Source organism: Labrus bergylta, chromosome 2 (genome assembly GCF_963930695.1).
Source record: "Labrus bergylta chromosome 2, fLabBer1.1, whole genome shotgun sequence".
Taxonomy (NCBI): Eukaryota; Metazoa; Chordata; class Actinopteri; order Labriformes; family Labridae; genus Labrus; species Labrus bergylta.
Window position 1 is genome coordinate 36,386,942 of NC_089196.1, and position 20,664 is coordinate 36,407,605.

The following is a 20,664-nucleotide window of genomic DNA, read 5'->3' on the forward strand; positions in this document are numbered from 1 at the left end:
ACATTGTAAGTTTCCAAAAACCAGAAGTTGTTTCTATCGGCCTTTCTGTAGTGCAATTCTACAACAGCTTAATCAGGAAGCTCCTCCGTCATTACGTCTGTGAGATTAAAAAAAAAGGAAACCTGATGAACAGTGGAAAGAGGAGCGTTAATGTGTGCACAGATAAATAATGATTTGTAAATGTCTGGTCAGAAGCAGCAGTTTGGTAGAAAGGTTATGTTTTTATTAGAAAGTAAACAAACAGGCTTCAGGTTACAGATGAGTAAAAAAAAAAAAAGACATGTATGTACAACAAAGTTTAACCTACACACTTTAAGTATAAATATTCTTTCCAAGCCGTCGTTGATGAACACTTTGACTTTAATATGAAATATGGACGTCTGACATGAAGAGCGTAACGACTCGTCAGCGTCCTGCACTGAGAAAACAACACCTGAAGAACAGACGCCTTCACATTTCACCTGCTGCAGGGACACGGCGTCAGCGGTTCTCAACCTGTGTGCACTGACCCGCGGAGAGGTCGTCACATGAGATTTCACAGGTCCTTGAGATCTTTTTAACAAGATCCAACAGCGGTGGAATACGGAAGGTCTGAGCGGACATTTCCAGTGATGACGAGTTATTTCTGGTTGTTTTCTCGAGGTCACAACGTACTTATTTTGTTTTCACGAGGTACCAGTGCTGGTTTTTCTATGCAAACAAGATAAATAACTGCAAATAACTCGTTATCACATGAAAACAAAGTAAAGTATGCACGTCATCTTAGGGCTTCTATATCGTATATCACAGAATCAAGATACTCCAAAAGTCCTGAACATAAAATCCAACAAAAAGTGAAGAAGTTCAATCAGTCAAATGTGCTCAAAGTATCAAAAGTAAAAGTACACGTTCTTCAGAACTTCATAAAAACCGTCTGAGCAGCAGAAACAATCTGACGTTTATTAACATGTTGAGAACCGCTGATCCACGCAGCAGATGCTGCTGTCCCTGAATGCATCACTGAGTCAACCTGAATAGAGCACCATGTTTTTAAACAATGTAGATAACTTCATGACAAAATGTTCTCTGAGGAAACATCACACTTCTCCTGCAGGGGGAAGATGCTGCAGACAGAGGGCGCTGTGGAGCTACAGATGTCTGCAGGCTGGAGAGAGATTCACAACATCTCGTTTAGAAGAGTGACATCAAACAGACAGTGATGTGGTTTTCACATATTGGACTTTGAGCTGTAGGACAAGCAGGACATCTCTCAGGTGAGAAAAGTAGGAAACATCTGGAGATACAGACCAGATGTTCAGACACCCCGAGGACTGTTGTCTGTCCATGTGACCTTAAAGGGAGCAATGTAACGGCTGAGTCTTGGATGTACAGTACACTGTGTTGCATTATTTTGGGTTTACAGGATTAAGTTTACAGTCGGGCTCAGCAGAGCGAGTTTCTCCTCCAGCCTCCTCGTGTTTATTCTGCAGAAAGTCAGAGTGAGCTGATGTGAGAACACAGCAGGATATAATCAGGAGAATTCACCTGGAGTCAGTGGGAGGGGGGGTGGTGACACTGCACGACCATAGACTGTCTGCACGCCACCGCTACCATCTCCGTGCTCTAATCAACCTGCTGCTGCATGTTTCCTGTTCTCCAGGATGTTCTTCTCCTCTCTAGTTCACTTTGAGATTCTCTTCAACTACACGCAGCACTGATACAAAGACACATATTCTCATCATAGAGTCCTATGGAGGACTCTGATGCTCTTTTTACTTCACGTCTTACCTCAGGAGGCCCCGCCCCCTCCTGTCTGATACAGATAGTCTCCTGCTGTGAGGTGCATGTGTAAACAACCAGATCAGGAGGATTTCAGGAGCAGTCATCCTGAAATCCTCTAGAAATGTTCAGGTGTGCATGTGTGTGAAGACGGCTTCACTCACAAAAGCAAAGGTCATGTTCATTTTTCAGGGAGCGTTTCCTGCAGCCATGGAACGAAATGTCTCTTGATGCTGCAACCAATCAGAGCAGAGACATGTGTTATATTAAGATATATACGTCCAACATAAAACTCATATGGCTTATATCTGAATAAAATTCTCAGCTGTTTGGCGCTTAGGATTGAGCAGTCAACACTTGCCTCACCTAGGTTCAAACCGGCCTCATATCACTTTAAAGGAGATCTATTAAACTCACTCTCACCATTAGTGATGTCACTCTGGGACACCTTTTAAGCCACGTTGTGAGATGTATAGCTCTAAAACCTCCTTATGTATCTGATACTGACGTCAGTAAAATCACTGATTTCAGGGAACTTCTGAGTGGGCGTGTCCTACAACTCTGCTCCATGCTTTGCTCTGATACGTCGGCAGAACCTGACGTCAGGTTTTACACCAACAACTGTATATCTTGGGTTTTTAAAAAGCTTTGTAGAGGTTTAGTACGGACATCCATCGTCGTAACTTTTTATTGAAATATTGATAAGCAGAATAGATCTCCTTTAAAGGTTATAACTGGGCCAACCTGAGTCAGAAAACATGAGCTCATAGATTCAAACCCAGACAAACAACGTCCTTCAATCAATAATCTCTGATTTGTCGCCCTTTTCTTGTTTTAAAGTTTCAGTATTTAAACTAAAGTACAGCCGCTGATGTATAAATCTGCGTCCTGCAGCGTCTCGTTTGGTGTCACTCTTCAGACGCACGACGATCAGCGAGTCAATCCAGGATGACAAAGAAGAAACAGATGAAATGTAGGAGAGTCAAAACATCAAGTAGAACATTTAAGACTGTTCTGGTGACGTCTGTGAATCATTAAAGTTCAGGCTCAAAGACAGGAAGTGAGATCACATCGTTCAGTACAGGGCCCGGGGTCTCGGCCTCACGGTGACAAAAACGTGCAAAATAAATATGAGTGTAGCTGCACGGGAGGTGCCACGTCTGAGGAAATGTACCTCAGCGTTCCTGAGAAGAAGGTGAGATTCAGTAAAGCGTGAACAGATTCAGAGAAAGTCTTGTTTATCCTCTTTGATCAACCGGATGAAAATAAAAATGTCTCTGTTCATAAAACTGCTCTTCATTTAAAAAAAAACAAAAAACACAAAAGTCGTTTCATCCGATTCTCAAACGGTTCAAGGATTCAAATGTTTCGACAGCCAAAGAAGTCCATGCCGACGTATCGGGGGTAACCCTCCAGAGAGTTCATCCCGACAGGATCGAACTTCCAGTACTGTCGACCTCGGATGAAGTGAGCGTACCCTGAGACACGGAGACCAAACAGAGAGTGAATATCAGAACACATGAAGTTTCTTCTGAAGGTGTTTCAGAGCTGCTGGTGAGAATAAAAGAACGTGCAGAAACTGGTGACGTCTGTGTACGAGCACCAAATACCATCTGAAGACTTCTCATATTTCATACTTCTCTTATTTGTTACTGTACCGTAGATGTCCCTGAAGGTGGCGTCCACATCGTCAGGGATGCCGCTCCAGTCCTGCATGCTGCGCGGGTACACCGAGTCGACGCGGTTCTCCCGGGGGCTGAACCTCCAGTAGCTGCCCGACTTGAAGAAGTAGGTGTTGTAGTTCGAGTCGTGACCCCAACGCAGCGCCGCCTGGATCCCGGACACCGAGAGACCTAAAGCCCTGATGGGCTCCGGCCCTCTGATCTGCCGCTCGGCATCGAACACTGAGTAGTGCTCACCTGCACAGAGAGACGGGGAAGGAGGTAAATGATAAAGGTATCTTACTATCTGATCATGAAGGAAACATGTTGAAGTGCTGGCTTCTCTGACAACAATGCAGCAGCCAGTATGTCCTCCTTCTAACTTTAGATTCTGCTCCTGAATGCTCTGGATTTGTTTGGACCAGAGAAGGTAGGCGCTTTTAAGACACACCCCACACGGCCGTTTTGGACGCCCCTCGGTTAGCCAGATATGAGAGCAGTTATCAGGTCAACAGGTGTTGCAGCGATGGAAGCGGTCAAGAGAAGTGGTTCAGATAGAAGTGATTGTACCCGACCTAAAAAGCCTCTGCATGTTTCTAATAAGCTCCACGAGCAGAAACGTGCTCAAACTAGGATCAATATTGGAGATGCTTTTGAAAAATGGAGAGAGGTTAGAACACAGAAAGGTTTACAGACCCATGCAGAGCTGGATAAACACTGAAGCTTCAGAGTCCACCACATGGTGACCTGAGTGAGGGGGGGGGGAGACAGCTCTCTATGATGTTTAGAATTTAGACTGCAGTACCCATTTTAAACACTAGGGGTCAGAGTTACATACTGCTCCTTTAAGTGTTAAACACACTCTACCTTCACCATCTATTCACAGGAAGTCTGAAGTGCTCAGTCAGTTAATCACGCCTGTTTAAACTCGTCTAAAGGTGAGCGATACCCTGCGCTCAAATGAAACCTTAAAAACCACAAAGCAGCAGCTTCACCGTCCTCTCGTCTCACCTTGAAAGAACCAGATATTTCCCGACTTGTCTTCAAAGGCAGCGTCGATGTTGTCGGGAATCCCCCTCCAGTGACGGGACGCCAGCGCCGGGTAGCCGCTCTCTAGATGCCCGTCTCTGATCCGCCACACATAGCCCGACTTAAAGAAGAACAGCTCCCCTCGGATCATAGACACGGCATCAAAGTCCGTCTGGCAGGCGTCGGGCTGTGGGGAAAAAAACAACAGAGTTTAAAACACGAGGGGTTTTTAATGGAGTGTCAAAGTTTAGTTTTAACGGCTGAAGGTTCTGAGGGTTCTGATTTTCACTTGAAGACTTCTCAGTTACACATTTTCCAAGACAGATTCATCATGCGTGGAAGATTTCCCCAGCGCTCGCCTGAGAGGAACTCCTGAGGGACTAAAAAGCTGAAGACTGTCTTTAAAGCGACCCTCCTGTAAGATGTGGTTTCAAAGATGCTCACTCATATTTATGTGCGTTTGAAACCACAGAAACCTCCAGCCTGCCACAGTATAAAGCTGCCGCTCTGCCATGTTTTTCTTCTTCCCAAAACAAATCCAGTGGGATCGTACAAACAAATACTCCCCTGTGGATATTCTCCTCCGCTGTGACACAGAGCTCCATTGTTGTCAGAAATCTTTTAAACACACATCAGTGAGCCCACACACTCATTTATTCTGACTCAAACAGAGAATCAAAGTCACCAGGGACGCCACAAAATGTAGATCAATCAACCGCTGAAAATAGTCCCTTCCAAATGTATTTCCCTTCCAGATGAGTAGGGATCCACTGACCTCTGTTAGAAGATGAAACTCTGAATTGACAAACTGTTGAGGTCGGTTTTAATTAAAATCCACTTCACCATGTTCCTCTGGTCCGTCTACAAACCCCCCAATGATGAGAAAAGTCCATCCTCTTCGTCTTCTGCCTGCTCCACTTTTCAGAAAATGTGTGCTCAAACAGGCCGTTTGGAGATTTTCCCTTCATGACATCACAAAGGGCAGTAGCCCCTCCCCCAGGTGGGTGACACTCCCACAGCTAGGTGTTTGTTCTGCCCTCTGAGTCTGCCTTCTCACCGTAAACAATAGGACATGGAGCGAGAAAGACCGAGTATACCCAAGCCCTTCCAGAGAGGGGGCGTGGTCAGATACAGCTCATTTACATATTTAAAGGTACAGACACAGAAACAGTCTGTTCTGAGCAGGGCTGAAATAGAGAGGGGGGGGGGGGGGGGGGGGGGGGGGGGGGTTTACACAGAAATGCTTTGTTGTGTTTTGTGATCATTATTTCATTAAATCTTTGATCGTAACTTTAATCCTCGGAGAAACAAGCAGTTATTTTTAGCTTATGTGTCATCTTCGATTCAAACACGTAAAGTTTGTTTCCACTCACATTGGTGACGATCTCGTTGGTCTCTGGGTTGGACGGGGGTGGCGGCGGGGGAGGAGGCAGCACATGAGGGTGGGCGCCGTACAGGTACTGGATGCCTTGTTTGTCGTCCTCGCTCAGCCTCAGCGGGTAGGAGAACGAGTAGTAAGCGGACATGATGGCCCCCGGCTCTCTGGAGTGCTGCAGGCCCAGGACGTGCCCGAACTCATGGGCAGCAACCTGCAGGAGGTCTGTACCTGCAGGGGGAGAGGAGGGGGGAGGGGGGTTCACACAGTTGCTTGAAGAGCAGACGGGGGGAGTTTGCTGCCTGAGATGATACCCTGAGTCATACATTTTTGCATCACTTACAAAAGTAAAAAAGGGAAGAGAGACTGTTGTGATAATTGTTTGTGAATATGATGCTTAAGCTTGAGCTCATTTTCCTTTTCACGGCTGTAAGAGACTCTAACTGGCTCGAAATTAAACTATTGCTATTATTTTAACAAGCAAATCCTGTTAGCAGTTTAAAGAACTTTTAAAATGAGGTTTTAGTTTTGAAACGAGTGCAGAAAAGCTCTCACTGATGTTCTGTTATTGTAATCATGTCAAACAGAAAGAGTCACATCTGTCTTGTTCAGACGATCTCTCACCCATGTGGTTCCCGAGGGTCCACGACTCGTCGTAGTCGAAGTGGATGTCGCCCTGTCGGTGCGTTTTGGGGAAGAAGGCGTGAGCGAGGATCCCACCCGGGCCGTCGAAGGGGAGGTTGTCTCCGTGCCAGTACCTGCAGGTGAGTGAATCAAACATGAGAGAACAAAGACAGCGTACAGTATGGAGAACTTCAAGGTCGACATTTAAAACATCACAGATTATCAAAACTCAAACGTTTAGTTTTATCCAAAACTTCAGATCTGAGGTCAGCCCGCCTTTTAGACGTCGTTCCAACCATTTAAGAACGTTTCACTAAACACAACGTTGTTGATGACTGCGATGTAATCGTTTTAGCTTCTATAAATAAGAGATGCAGTTTGGACATGCTGTGTGTGAATGTGCACTCAATCTCAAAGATTTTCTGCTGGAGAACGGAGGGGTCGTGCCCTCCAGGTGTTGTTTCGACATTTTTAACGTATAAACAACATTTTTCATATAAATCTTTCGACATTTTTTAAGTCAATTTTTTTTCATGAAAAATGTTCGACATTTTTTAAATAAATAAAAAAATCATAAAACATTTTGACATTGAAGTCAAATAGTTTTTTGTGAAAATGTTTTGACCTTTTTAACGTTTAAATTTATTTATTTTTTGACATTTTTGAAGTCCATTTCTTCAGGAAAAATTTCGACTTCATAAATGTCCACCTGTCCTCACATTTATGGATGGTGGATTGGTTAACTCTGCAGTAATGTGTGGCGTTGTACCAGACCGTCGTGGTGAAGAGCGAGCTGAGCCTGAAGGTAAAGCTCGATCCTCGTTCTAACCCTCACCTGTGCTCATGAGCTTTGGGTAGTGACTGAAAGAATAAGATCGCGTACAACTAGCGCTTTAATGCCCAGAAAAAACGCCAGGTGGTCCTCAGTCTTTTGGCTCCTTTCCCTTTATAATTCTATTTTTTCAGATCATCTTGTCCCTCCTCTACTTCCTCTCACCTGGTGAAGTCGATGCGGATGTCGGCCTTCCCGCTGTGGACCTCGGTGAAGGTGAGCGGCGTGACGTCACTCCAGATCTTCAGCGCTTCCCGGAACACACGGCGGACCTTTTCCTCGCCCATCTGCCAAGGGAACCTGACGATCCTGCGGGAGAATACAGGTGTCAAAAACACACACACACACACACACACACACACACACACACACACACACAGGAGCAGAGAGGGACCACCATGCCTCCCTCTAATCTGATCTCTGCTGCTCCCTCAAATCACAGCGCCGGCGTCTCCTCCTGTTCCTCTTTAGATGAAACGAGTGAAACGAGAAATAAAGGAGCGAACCTTTCCTGACCTGCAGGACACAGAATACTTCATAACTTAACGCCTGTGTGCAAATCTGAAGTCTACTCGACACAACACGGACTGCGCTGTGGTTGCAATGCAAAAGGAAGTTCTACCTGGTAAAAGTTATTTTTTTTAAATCACTTCCTGCCGTGTTTGTTCCAGAGTTTCCTCTCGTGGTCTCTGAACAGACTAACGTCTGAAAATAACTTCTGTTCACTGACGTTCATCCACAAACTCTAATGTTTGTACGATGTGACAAAGCATCATGATGAGGGGAGAGCTAAAGCGTACAGCCTTCATCTACAGCTAGTGTCAAATAACAACAGAGACGTCTAAACCCTTTTTGTTTTGGCTCAGAGTAGAGAGTCAGGTGTAACTTCTCACCTGGTGAAACACCTCACCTTGCACAGGTGCAACACTTTAAAATAAACACCTGCCCATCACCTGTAAAGCTGGAACCTGAAACTTGGCTCAGTGACTTCCTGGTTTCTCTTTGGTTGCCAGGCAACCCACACTGATAACAAGAATCCCAAATATGCCCAGTTGTTGTTTTTTATCAAAAGAGGTTGCTCATGAAGAACACAGTCATGTAGGAGAGTTTAAAAAGAACACAAACAGCAGTGATGTTGTTGTCATGACAACAGCAGGTTAAAAGATACAAGTGAAACTTTTCATTCAGAAACAAAACATTTTCCAACACAGAGACAGAGAAAGCACAGAAAGCACAGACCGATGGAGATGGAGCTCACACCACACAAGTCCGCCCTGAGGCTGAGAGACTGCGAGCGGGAGAAGGACGCTCTGCTGAAGCAGCTGGAGGAGCTGAAGACAGAGCTGCAGAAACAGACCATCGGAGCCGATTCTCTCCAGAAAGAAGTTCAGATAACAACTAATGAGACGGACGGCAGACAGCAGGAAGGAGACAGAGTCGTCCAGGAGCAGAGGGCGAGGCAGCAGCTCAGAGACGAGGCGCTGAAGAAGACCCGAGAGGAGCTGAAGAAGACCCGAGAGGAGCTGGCTTGTCAGAAGAACGTCAAAGAGGTGTTCATCAGAAAGGAGAAGGAGGCGCGGTGTGAGCTGGAGAGGCTGTGGAGGCTCAGTGACCAGCAGACTCAGAACGCACAGAGGATCGCCACCGCCGTGGGGAGTGACATCAGGAAGAAGAAGAAGAAGGTGCTTCAGAAAGAGTTCCAGGAGCTGAAAGTGGCTCACATCGTCATTCAGGAGAAGTTCTCAGCAGAGCGAGGAGCTCTCATCAAGCAGCTGGAGGACTCAAAGGAGACCATCCTGGAGAACGAAAACCAGTCAAGTGTCCAGAACAAGATGTTCCAAGAAGCTTGGAAACAGCTGGAGGACTCACAGGGGGTCATCAACGGGTACCAGACCCTGCTGGACAGGACGGGCCAACATGTGGACGAGCTTAAGAAAGACCTGATGAGAGAGATTCAGGATCACTCAAACACTCTGAGGGAGATTCAGGATTACATGAGGCAGAGGGTGCTGATCGCTCATCAGCACGCCGCGGACGAGGTCAGCCTGAGCCTCCAGACAGAAGAGAGCGAGCACAGAGGAGGAGAGCAGAGAGATGTGTGTCTGAGCGGCTGTGGAGATTCTGCCGGGGGAGGAGATGAAGAAACGCTCCAGAGCATGACTGTGGACGAGTCAGGATCCAGCTCAGACTCGACATCGTCCATGATCGATAAATGATTCAATAAAGTGTCGTAAACTTTGACAGATTCTGGTTTAGATTTATTTATTGGGGGGGTTTTGTGCCTTTAATGGAGAGATAGGACAGTGGATAGAGTCGGTAATCAGAGAGAGAGAGAGAGAGAGAGAGAGAGAGAGAGAGAGGGGAATGACATGCAGGAAAGGAGCCACAGGCTGGATTTGAACCTGGGCTGCCCGCTTGGAGGACTACAGCCTCCATACATGGGGCATGCGCTCTAACCACTGAGCCACCAGCGCCCCGCTGATTCTGGTTTGTGTTTAAACTGTGAGGTTTATAAGAAACCGTTCATGTTTGGTGTTAAAGAAGAAGAAGGTTTACTTTATTGATCCCTGTGAGGGGAAATTCAGTTTTTACACTCTGTAGTCATGAACACACACACACACACACACACACACACACACACACACACACACACACACACACACACACACACACACACACACACACACACACACACACACACACACACACACACACACACACACACACAAACAGGATGCTATGGACATGCACTAATGGAGAGGTGTCAGAGTGACGGAGCTGCCCACAGTGGGCGCTCCTGAGCTGATAGTGGGGAGGGGGTTTGGCACCTCTCCACCGCACCAACTTCCATGCTTGGTCTGCACCGGGACTTGAACCGGTGACCCTCTGGTTCCCAACCCTACAGACTGAGCTTCTCAACTTGTTTTTTAATAATGGATATAAAATCTTTTCTTTAGCTGTGATGCTAAATGCTAATGATTAGCACAATGCCTCAGGGTGTCCAGGGTCCATTTGATCATTTTGTTGCCTCGGCTGGGTGTCTTTAAGTCCTGGTCCTCACTACACCCGACGTCTTCTCTCTTCCTGTCGTGTTTGTTCCAGTGTTTCCTCTCGTGTCTAATCGTCTCTGAACAGACGCACAGCTCAACAGAACGTCTGTAAACTGACCTTCATCCACAAACTCTGAGGCCCCGTGTCCACCTCGTGTTTTTTTCTGAGCGCCGGCGTCTTTTCTTCTTTTGTTTTCAAGGCGGACGTCTGGAGAAAAAGGCGTCAGCGCCCAGCGCTTCGGGGAATAAACAATCTCAAAAATAAAACCTGCAGTAAAAAGTAACGGAGCAGAGTCGGTCGTACAGTGGCTGTTATCAACACACTGTTGTCATGGAGACAGGACGGATGCTCAAACGCTGCATGCAAACGCCCCTAAGTGCACAGCCAGCGCTTTTCTGCGCGAGGTGGACGCGGGGCGTGTTTACATAGCGTTTTTTCCGGTCGGGAAAAGCTGAACGCTTAGGAGCGCCTGCATGCAGCATTTGAGCATCCGTCCTGTCTCCCATCCGTCCTGTCTCCCGTCCTCGCCATTGAACTGATACGGCTCTGGTCCTGGTCCACAGGAGACTCTGGAGGGGAGAAGTACTGCTGGGTGATATTACTTTTATACAACAGTTATACAACAACAACTGTCCTGTTATTCTTTTTAAGTTATAGCGATGTGGCGCTGCACATTCATACGAGACTTAAATACTACTAATATGTGATGTTTCACACTTAAATGTAGAAATCAAGTATCTCCTCTGAAAATAACTCTGTGAGTCATGACTGTCTACAATGGGTGTAACACCCGAGTCCCACTGTCTGTGATGTTTTCAGAGTTTTCAGAGTCCTATCTTCACTTTGTTTACATCGCCGGGACAGCCGGCTGACTCCTCCCCTCACGTATAAAAGTTGTTTAATTGAGGGACTAGAGAAAAGAAGAATAACATACTGTACTCACTGCTTAACTGTGTTTCTAGATCACGCTCATTTCAGGTCAATTTACATGCAGTGTGAAGATACCAGCATAATAAAGATCGCTAGCATTAGCATGCTAACACAACAATGCAGCGCAAGTTGTTTTGGTTTCATGCTGGTGCTCAAGGGCGACATCTGCTGGATCAAAAAAAATCGCATTTAAAGCCTTTAAAGGACCAGTTCAACATTTAACAGGCTGATTCGCCCTGAGTGGAATGAGATGTTTGCAAACACTCTCATGTGTCAGGACCTGTTAAGTTCTCTGTGCAGCTCTAAAGCTGTTTGCCAGTTACCATCGGTATGCACACGTTTTTCAGTTTGGCACACTGGAACCAAACCTGGCTGCACAAAAAGAAAATGTTCCAACATGTTAATCCCCCTAAATCGTCAAACAAGACACGGCATGTTAATTAGTGAGATTAAAAGGTGTTTCCAGGGAGATGATTTATCTTTGGATCGTTTCTCCTTTTGTTCCTGTCATTGAAAGTTTCAGCTTCAAACTGCCCGAGCCGTGAAAGAACCTTCTAAATATAAAATAAAACAATAATAACACATTGTATATAAGGATCATATTTGATGTTAAGAATTCAATATCAATTGGTGGTAAAGACAAAAGTCTTCAAGCAGAGGCCTCTGAATTAAGGGGGCAGGAAGGCGTGGTAGAGCTTTAAATTTAAAGGTACGTCTTCCACTCAAAGGAAGAAAAGATTTAAAAAACTTGAGATAATCAGTTTTCTACTGGATTGAGTCAACTGACCCTTTGCTGGCTCTCTGATTGGTCCACTGACCCACCAATCAGAGAGCTGTTTCAGTGCGTCGTGGTGAAATTATGACCTTAATTTAATAATAATAATAATAATAATAATGATTTGTCCTTTATTGATCCCGCGAGGGGAAATTTGTTTTTACACTCTGTCTAGTGAACATGCTACACAAACACAGGCTGAAATACACACACATGCACAAACAGGATCCTGTGGACATGCACTAATGGAGAGGTTTCAGAGTGAGGGGGCGGCCCACAGTGGGCGCTCCTGAGCTGGTGGGGGGGTTAGGTGCCTTGCTCAAGGGCACCTCGGCAGTACTCAGGAAGTGGACTGACACCTCTCCAGCTACCAGGCCAATTTCCGGACTTGGTCTAAGGACTTAGGACTTGGTGACTAAACGTGGTTAAAAGGTGCTCTGGATGTCTGCAGAGTGACTCTAAATATCCACATCATGACGTGGGAGTTTATTCCCCCGGATGTATCTGCAGCGTTTAGCTCTCAGTGATGTCACTGTGATCGTCAGACTGTGCTCATAACGCTCATCTGCGTATTGACGGTCCTGTTGGAGACATTTAGAGGATGTTTCAGACGCCTGGCTGGAGTCCAGAGGTCAGTCAGGAGAGGTGAGATGGCGAGCAGCCACGGCTAACGTTAGCCGTCATTGCTAGCATCAAGTCGGCCTAAAATCACACAGTGTGTGCTGGTTTAACAAAATGAAGAAAGTCTATCAGTTTGAAGAATACCTAAAAAAAAATCCTTCTGCCAGTAAAAACCTGAAGATGAGTAACGGAGACGGATTAGAGTAGATTAAAGATGACATTCTTTCCTTGATGTGACTCATCGCACCCACACTGCTGAGCTTCAAACAGGTAGTTACACCTGAGTGTTATTCACGCCCTTTGGATCATCGTCTCTGTCGCTTCACTCCAAGAAACCACAATCTTTAACATGTCCCGAGGTCATTTCATCAAAGAGACAATTTACTACATTTTTGGGACTATTTCCAGCAGCGGACGGATCCACATTTCGATGCTCTTGGAACGCAGGATGGACTGACTGAGTGTGTGTTCATGTTAATCATAGAAACGTCTCGGTGGTATAGGCATCTGTAACGGATGCCTCCTGGATGCCCAACTGGGAGAACCCGGGGCAGACTCAGCTGGGAGAACCCGGGGCAGACTCAGCTGGGAGAACCCGGGGCAGACTCAGCTGGGAGAACCCGGGGCAGACTCAGCTGGGAGAACCCGGGGCAGACTCAGAATCAGTGGAGGGATTAAACTGTGTATCCCATTCAGCCCTCAGGAGGAGGAGCTGAAGAAGTCTGGGTTGACTTAAAGCGCTTGCTGCCACCACGACCCGACCTCGGATAAGCGGAATAAAATGGAAGGATGGATGTCAGCAGTACAAAAGTGAGGAACAGTGAAGTGTTCTGATCGTTTTTGGACAATAAGAAGAAAGATATCCGGCTGTTGGAGACACACATTACATATTCTAAAGGCAGGGTTGATCATTTTTTAAAACTAGCATGATTTTGAAAGTAGCATTCCCTCAGTGCTCCATCTGCACCCCTCCCCTCTGTGCTCCCTCTGAAGCCACGCCCCCTCCCATCTGTGCTCCCTCTAAAGCCACGCCCCCTCACTTACATGCACGAGCGCCGTCCCTCCAGAAGTGGACCTCAGCTCATCTCATTGTGTAGAAACTACGTTGTCTCATGTCTCATTCAGCGGTCAGTAAACTCTCAGTATAAACTCCTAAAGTTATCGGTGACGAGCTTTGAGTGTGAGCTAGAGCAGCTAAGAGGTAGAGAGCGAGCAGGGAGACAGGGAGGTGTCTGATTGGTTCATCAGATTGGTACCTCGTGGCAGACATTGGTTGAAGTTTTTACAGACTTACAAACTGATACAGATGATGGATTTTCTTTGTTCCTTTTTCAGAGAACATGAGTTCTTCATTTCTGTCAGGACCTGAAGACAATTTACACCAGAATCTGAAAAAATAGGATCTGGAGGAAATGACCGACCCTGACTTTAAGATATTTGTCATCCTTTTCTTTTCTTTTTCAGCTTTAAAAAAAAGTTTAGGAATTTTTTTAACAAAGTGCCGTCCCAGTTGTTCCACTAAAAATGTGTTAAAGAACTTAAATGATAAAAACTATGGCTGGAAAACAAAGGGGTCTGAGCCTTAACGAGCTCAGTCCCCCCCGAGCTCCTTTTCTGCTTCGTTAAAGCCGTTAAAACACCTCTGCTCTCTGCTGACTCAGCGGGACTTCAGGTGTCACGCCAGAACTCGCCTCCAAAGCTCAAAACAGATCTTAACTCAGGTAAACACCGGGACTGGGCCGCTCATGCACGAGTGCAGTTTGAGCCTTGGTTAACCACATCACTCTGTCAGGGAGAAATGTGAGCGCTTTATTGGTCCAATCCAGCACAATGTTATTAGTCTGTGGTCAGTGCGCCCACCAGCTCGCCCGCCCCCTCCTCTCTCTCTCTCTCCGTCTTAATAAACTGAAGTGATAAAGAGAGACTACAATGAGAGAGACCCCAGGAGACGCAGACAGAGAGGCAGACACTCGATGGAGCCGCCCAGGACTCGTATGAAAGAAAACCAGCGCTCCGTTACTTTAAGTCACAAGTTCAAGACTTTATTTTCCTTTTTAAGAGTCCCGCGTCCACAAGCAGCAGCGCTCACTTTTTAAAAGCGATGTAGTTCAGCGTTTTCAGCGCTCACCGTCCTGAGCGCTGAAAACCCTTTGTGTCTTTATTGTAGAGACAGGACAGTGGAAAGAGTCACTAAGGTCGGATTTGAACCCGGGCTGCACGCTCTTTAGGACCCCAGCCTCTGAACATGGGGCGAGCACACCAACCACAAGGCCACTGCACCCTGACAACAGCTGTTTGTTTTTTAAATGTGCTCACAGCGCTCTCAGTTGATGTCATTTCTCCCTCACCGACAAATCAAAATCAAGAAGAGGCGGGACTTCTGATTTGTCGACAACAATGGCGGAGGAGACGCTGGTCTGACTCGTCTTTTAAAGGGAACAGTTTCCAGGTGTAGAGCTGCTGATGACACGACATGAACCCTCAATATCGTCTTCATGTTTTCTTGAACACACCGTACGGACGTTACCGAGCGAAGCAGAGGTTAAACTTTCGTAACCTAGCAACAACGAGCGCTGGTGAGAAGCGTCCCAGGACAACAGACCCTTTCTGCTTTTTGTTCTTTCAGTGTGTCTAATGCCGGCAGGTGTGTACCTACCTGTAGGTGAGGTCAGTCTTCTCCAATCGGCCTCCGTACAGGACGAAGCGTCTCTGGCGGTGGCGGCCTCGATAATGCACCTCCCTCTGGACGGGGTAGTCCGGTACGCCACAGCGAGGTCTGTTCCACGCGTTGGAGGTGTTGGTCTGCAGACTCAGCTCTTTTACTAAATCCTGAGGGTGAGGAACCCGCCCCCTCTTCTTCAGCTCCGGGTACTTTTCAGAAACCTGCAAAAACACAACGATGGACATCAGTCAGCGCTCAAAGTGCTTCATCGTAACCGTTTACTCTGCAGCCGCTAACAGTTTGCTTTTGAGGCACGTTGAGTTTATTCATACAAAGAGAAACTCAAAGTACATCACGGTTAAACAATAAAGAAAAAAGTCATTAAAGGAGCAATATGTAACTGACACCTAGTGTTTAAAATGGGTACTGCAGTCCTGATTCAAAACATAGAGAGCTGTCTCCCCTCCCCCTCCTCTCTAGAGTGGATGCTCACGCAGGTTGCCATGTGGTGGACTCTGAAGCTTCAGTGTTTATCCAGCTCTGCATCAACAAACGTAACCATGGCGACGGCAGCAAACACAAGGCGTTAAGAGAGCATTAAAACAACAAGTAATTATACAGTGACAGGAGTCCAAAAACTACCATCATTGATTCTTCCTGCTCCTCGTCCGCCATGTTTGTTTACTCTTAAGTCTCGTTTGACGGCGTGAGATGACGAGTTCTGAGAGAGAGGTGAGGAGGTGAATTCATCTGTTGCTGTGTTGTGCTGAGTCGGTCGTCTCGTTGCTCTCTGCACACTTTAAGAACCAAACTGTTGAATCTGTCATGATTTGTCATCATGTGTGGGCTCCTCACATTAATGAGGATTAAACACAAATATTTCATGTGCACCACCCTAAAGTCATCTCGTGAGTGACATCTGAACGCTGGAAGAGGTGAAAGAAAAGTCCCATCAGGACAGAGATCTGACAGACTGTCAGTCAGAGTTTCTCTTCTGAATCAGCGTCTGTTTGAACAGATTGTTTTAACGACAGCACTCGTCATAACCAGGTCACCAGGCGGCCTGGTCGGTCCCACTTTAAGGCCTAGTTGGTCTCTGGGAGTCCCATTATATTCAGAGGAAATGGCTCTAATTACAGAGAGGAGGCGTCCCATCTGCACCTCCTCATCGACTCCTCCTGTAAACCAGACCACATCTGCAGCGCTGCGTCACGGGGAGTTCTCCTCAAGCCGAGAAACGATGTTTCCTTTATCGTTAGATCTTCCCACAGCTCCAGCTGATTTCATCTTCCTCTAATTTTTGATGATTATTTCCTTTTCTGAAAAAATGCATCTGTGAGTCATTCTCCGGATAGGAGGGATGTTAACAGTCTGCAGAAGGCTCGTCCTGCAAATCATGCAACAGATCCCCGAGATCAAACCAAGAAAGTCACCAGGCGGTTTCAAGCCGGTGAAACCTCTTTCATAAACTCTCTTTTCCCAGCACTGAGCAGCCCTCTCCTGGCAGCCCTGCAACTCACACAGGTCACCATGTGGTGGACTCTGAAGCTTCAGTGTTTATCCAGCTCTGCATGGGTCTGTAAACCTTTCTGTGTTCTAACCTCTCTCCATTTTTCAAAAGCATCTCCAATATTGATCCTAGTTTGAGCACGTTTCTGCTCGTGGAGCTTATTAGAAACATGCAGAGGCTTTTTAGGTCGGGTACAATCACTTCTATCTGAACCACTTCTCTTGACCGCTTCCATCGCTGCAACACCTGTTGACCTGATAACTGCTCTCATATCTGACAAACCGAGGGGCGTCCAAAACGGCCGTGTGGGGGGGGGTCTTAAAAGCGCCTACCTTCTCTGGTCCAAACAAATCCAGAGCATTCAGGAGCAGAATGTAAAGTTAGAAGGAGGACATACTGGCTGCTGCATTGTTGTCAGAGAAGCCAGCACTTCAACATGTTTCCTTAATGTCTGATCATATAGTCGGTTTTATTAGACTTTGTTAAATCTGCCCTGCACGTTCAGAGTCCACTCTTTGTATAAGTTATTAACGGTGAAGTCACTGTGGCGTTGTTGTTGTGTTTAAGCAGCCTGCCTCTCGCTCGCCCTCTGACTGAGTCGCTGTTGTAGTGTAAGGGGAACAAAACGCAGCAGGACTCGAGGAATGTGCTCCGGACTGCAGAAACACGGTGACTGATGGGTCTGGATCCCAGAGCAAACAGTACACACCCCCCCCCCCCCCCCCAGACCCCCTCCTCCTGCGCTCACTTTGTTTAAAGGGGATTTAGCTGCTCGTATTGTTGCACTGAGCACTTACTCACATTAGGGGGGACGTTTCTGCCCACATCTTCAAACATCTTGTTAGTGTTGTTGTGATGAACAGAAGCAGCTCCAACGTTCCTCTTTGCTCTTTTTTCTGCAGGTTTTTCTTTATTTTACAACAGGAGTCTGAAGTGTCTCTGCTCTCCGCGCTCAGATAAGCGACAGAAACCTTATCGAGGTGTAGAGCAGGTCTGAAGCGTATCAGTCTGACGGCTGTGGACAGGACAAGCGTTTGGGAATTTGGTCTCTGTTTTGTTTGCTCTCTTTACATTTATTTACCCGGGGAGGCTGAGTGACCCTCCGCAGGCTGCAGAGGACACCGAGTTCATGTAGTGACTGAAGGAATTCAGAGATTTTAACACCTGAGTCGGAGCTGACGTTAGACACACAACACTCACAGACATGTAGAGGATCATTTCATGTTGGAAACTACAATTCTACAATTCACTGAGCAGACTCTTTTATCCAAAGCGACGTTCATCAGAGAGTAAGAACAACACAAGCAAGGATCTAGAAAAAAGGGAACAATGTGAGTAAGAGCAAACGATCAGCTTTGAGTCTGATTGGACACACAGGTGCTGACAGGAAGTGACCAGAGGCAAAGCACAACATTGAGGGCAGTTCTTGAGAGCTCTAATCAGTATAGAAACCATCTTATAAGTCGTCGTTATCAAACAAAAACCATCGTCATTACCATCATCATCATCAATAATATGGAGACCATCATCATTAAGTTAGTAGGTGTTCATAAAGAGCTGGGTCTTTAGCTTTTTCTTAAAGGTGCAGAGGATACTCTGCAGATCACATGGAGTTTGGAAGTTCATTCCACCACCGGGGGGCGGCAGAGGAGAAGAGTCTAGTCAGAGACTTAGGACCCTGTTGTGAAGGTTGGATCAGACGCCTTTCATTGGCAGAGAGTAGTAGGCGGGGTTTAATGTGTTTAAACACATTACTCTGAGCGCCGTGTAGCCTAGCGGTTATGTCACGCGCCCCGTGTCCACAGGACCATGGGTTCAAATGTGACCTCGGGCCCCCTCTCTCTCCTCCTGACACTTCCTGTCTCTCATCAGCTGTCCGATCTAAAGTTGCCCAAAAATACAGCTTTAAAAACGGGTTTAATCACTTTTAGCTGTTGAAATTCAGCGATTAATCCCGATTAAAAGTTAACTCGTTTGACGAAACTAATCCTTTAAAAAAAAAATTATTCAAGGACTATAGTGCCTTTATTTTAGAGACAGGACAGCGGGGAGAGGGGGGGGGGGGGGCGGGGATGACACACAGGAAAGAAGTCACAGCTCTGCTTTGAACCCCGGGCTGCCCGCTTTCAGGACTCCAGCCTCTGTACGTGGGGCGTCCGTACTAACCACTAGTCCACCGACAGCCCTGATCTCAGCACCATGCGAGTCGATTACACTTCACTGATCAATCAAAGAGGGCGGGCGCCGTATGGATTGCCTCGTGTGAGTTGGCCCCTCAGTCACCAACATGATGAAGAAGAAGACACTGATGAAGCCTCCTCATTAAGAGTGTGGTGTAACGTCCTCTGTTGATACTGTCAGACAGGAAGTGGTTTTCTGCAGCCTCTGTGGCCCCTCCAGGCTCCTGTAGCGTCGACCCGCTCCGTGTGTTTTTCCCTCCTCTGCTGTGGTGTTTGTTTCACAACTCGACTTTGAACTCTGAATCACCGGGTCTCGAGTCGACCTCTGACCTCTAACGAGAACATTTAGACTGAACACCCCCCTGACTCCACCCACCCTCCAGCAGCCGCCGCCACCGCCTCGGCCACCGCCACGGCCTGATCCCAATCAGAGAGGTGAGCAGGAGGGAGTGTCGGCTTTCAGGCTCATAAAACTTTGGCTAATTCTAAGTGTGGGCGAACGGGGAGCCGCCTCTGTCGTTTCAAAGACGAGGACCAGAACCAAAAGTGTGTGTTTAAACGCTTTAACCCCCTCCAGGAACCTCCCCCACCCCCCCGTCACCCCCCCGCCCCCTGCCTGTGTGTCAAATGGATTGTTTGACCCGTCTGACCCCGCTGCTGAGCAAAGACCCTAAATGTCCCTGATTCCTGACAGGTTTCACCCTCAGAGTTCAACGCCAAACTCCAACAAGCACATCAGCACCGTCTAGAACGTTCTGCACGATTTATCAAGAATCTTTAATCACCAACTCAAAATCTTTGATTCCAAATCGACTTCTTTTCTTCGAACTGAAAAAGAGCGACGGAATGTGAAGACAGACAAGAAAACGTGGGGCAGAGACAGCGACCATGACGAGCAGCAAAGGGCGAGGATCTGACTCAAACTCCGCCCCTTCAGGTGCTCCACCAGTGAGCTGCGATCAGCATGTGAGGGGATTTAGTGCTTTCACATGAAAACATCTCAAGAATAAATAAAGGGTGGAAGAATGTCAAAAATGCAATATCTCCTTCAAAATGCAGGGGAGGGGAAGTCGAACAGTCTCGTGAAATGGGAAAGAAATACCAGAAATACCAGATGTTATTGAGCCTGACTGCGTTTTGCTACAACAGCTGAGTTGATGCAGCTGAACGCTTTGAAAACGTGGTGTAGGTGGTTTGTTGTCAGACTGGAGACGCTCCTCCGTCGCTCTGTGCTCAGGACATGTTCCTCTGAATACCTCTGTCAGTGTCAGATCCCCGCGCTCCACAGATCATGTCATCATGCATCGTAACATGCAGTGAAGATTTGTCCATACATGAAATTCACAACCCCCCCCCCCCCCCCCCCCCCCCCTCCTTCATCCCATGTTCCCAGCATGAAGGAGACGCCGCGATGCCTTCAGGCTCTTTGGCGATTCATGACTTCTCGCTCTCTCAGCAGAAAGTGACGAACATCTTGAGGGGATTTTTTTTCTTTCTCAATCGTCGTCACAAAGTCTTGAGAACATCGAGACCCTCTCCAAAGCAAACCTTAACCCGTGAACTTCTCATTTTGAAGCCCGCTTTAAAGATGTTGGCAGGAACATGGTTATAAATTTGTACCTTCAATGTTTCCTGTTCAGATAAATCAGACTCTGC

General features: G+C 46.8%; 1 protein-coding gene across 2 annotated transcripts in view; it reads right to left on the reverse strand.

Moving 5' to 3' along the window:
* mmp11a (matrix metallopeptidase 11a) overlaps window positions 1-20,664 on the reverse strand; it is a 193,741-nt gene that overhangs the window by 168,089 nt on the left and 4,988 nt on the right. The window contains exons 2-8 of one of the 2 annotated variants that reach the window (XR_010665532.1): window positions 15,313-15,539; window positions 7,445-7,588; window positions 6,448-6,581; window positions 5,822-6,054; window positions 4,431-4,635; window positions 3,417-3,677; window positions 1,585-3,236 (exon numbers count right to left, since the gene is read on the reverse strand). Coding sequence is in view for 1 of the 2 variants with exons in the window: in XM_065951956.1 (XP_065808028.1) it covers window positions 3,118-3,236; window positions 3,417-3,677; window positions 4,431-4,635; window positions 5,822-6,054; window positions 6,448-6,581; window positions 7,445-7,588; window positions 15,313-15,539 (1,323 nt within the window). In the remaining variant the exon portion in view is untranslated. Of the gene's footprint in view, window positions 1-185; window positions 3,237-3,416; window positions 3,678-4,430; window positions 4,636-5,821; window positions 6,055-6,447; window positions 6,582-7,444; window positions 7,589-15,312; window positions 15,540-20,664 lie in introns of those variants that run through there. The other variant, XM_065951956.1, reaches the window with a different exon arrangement.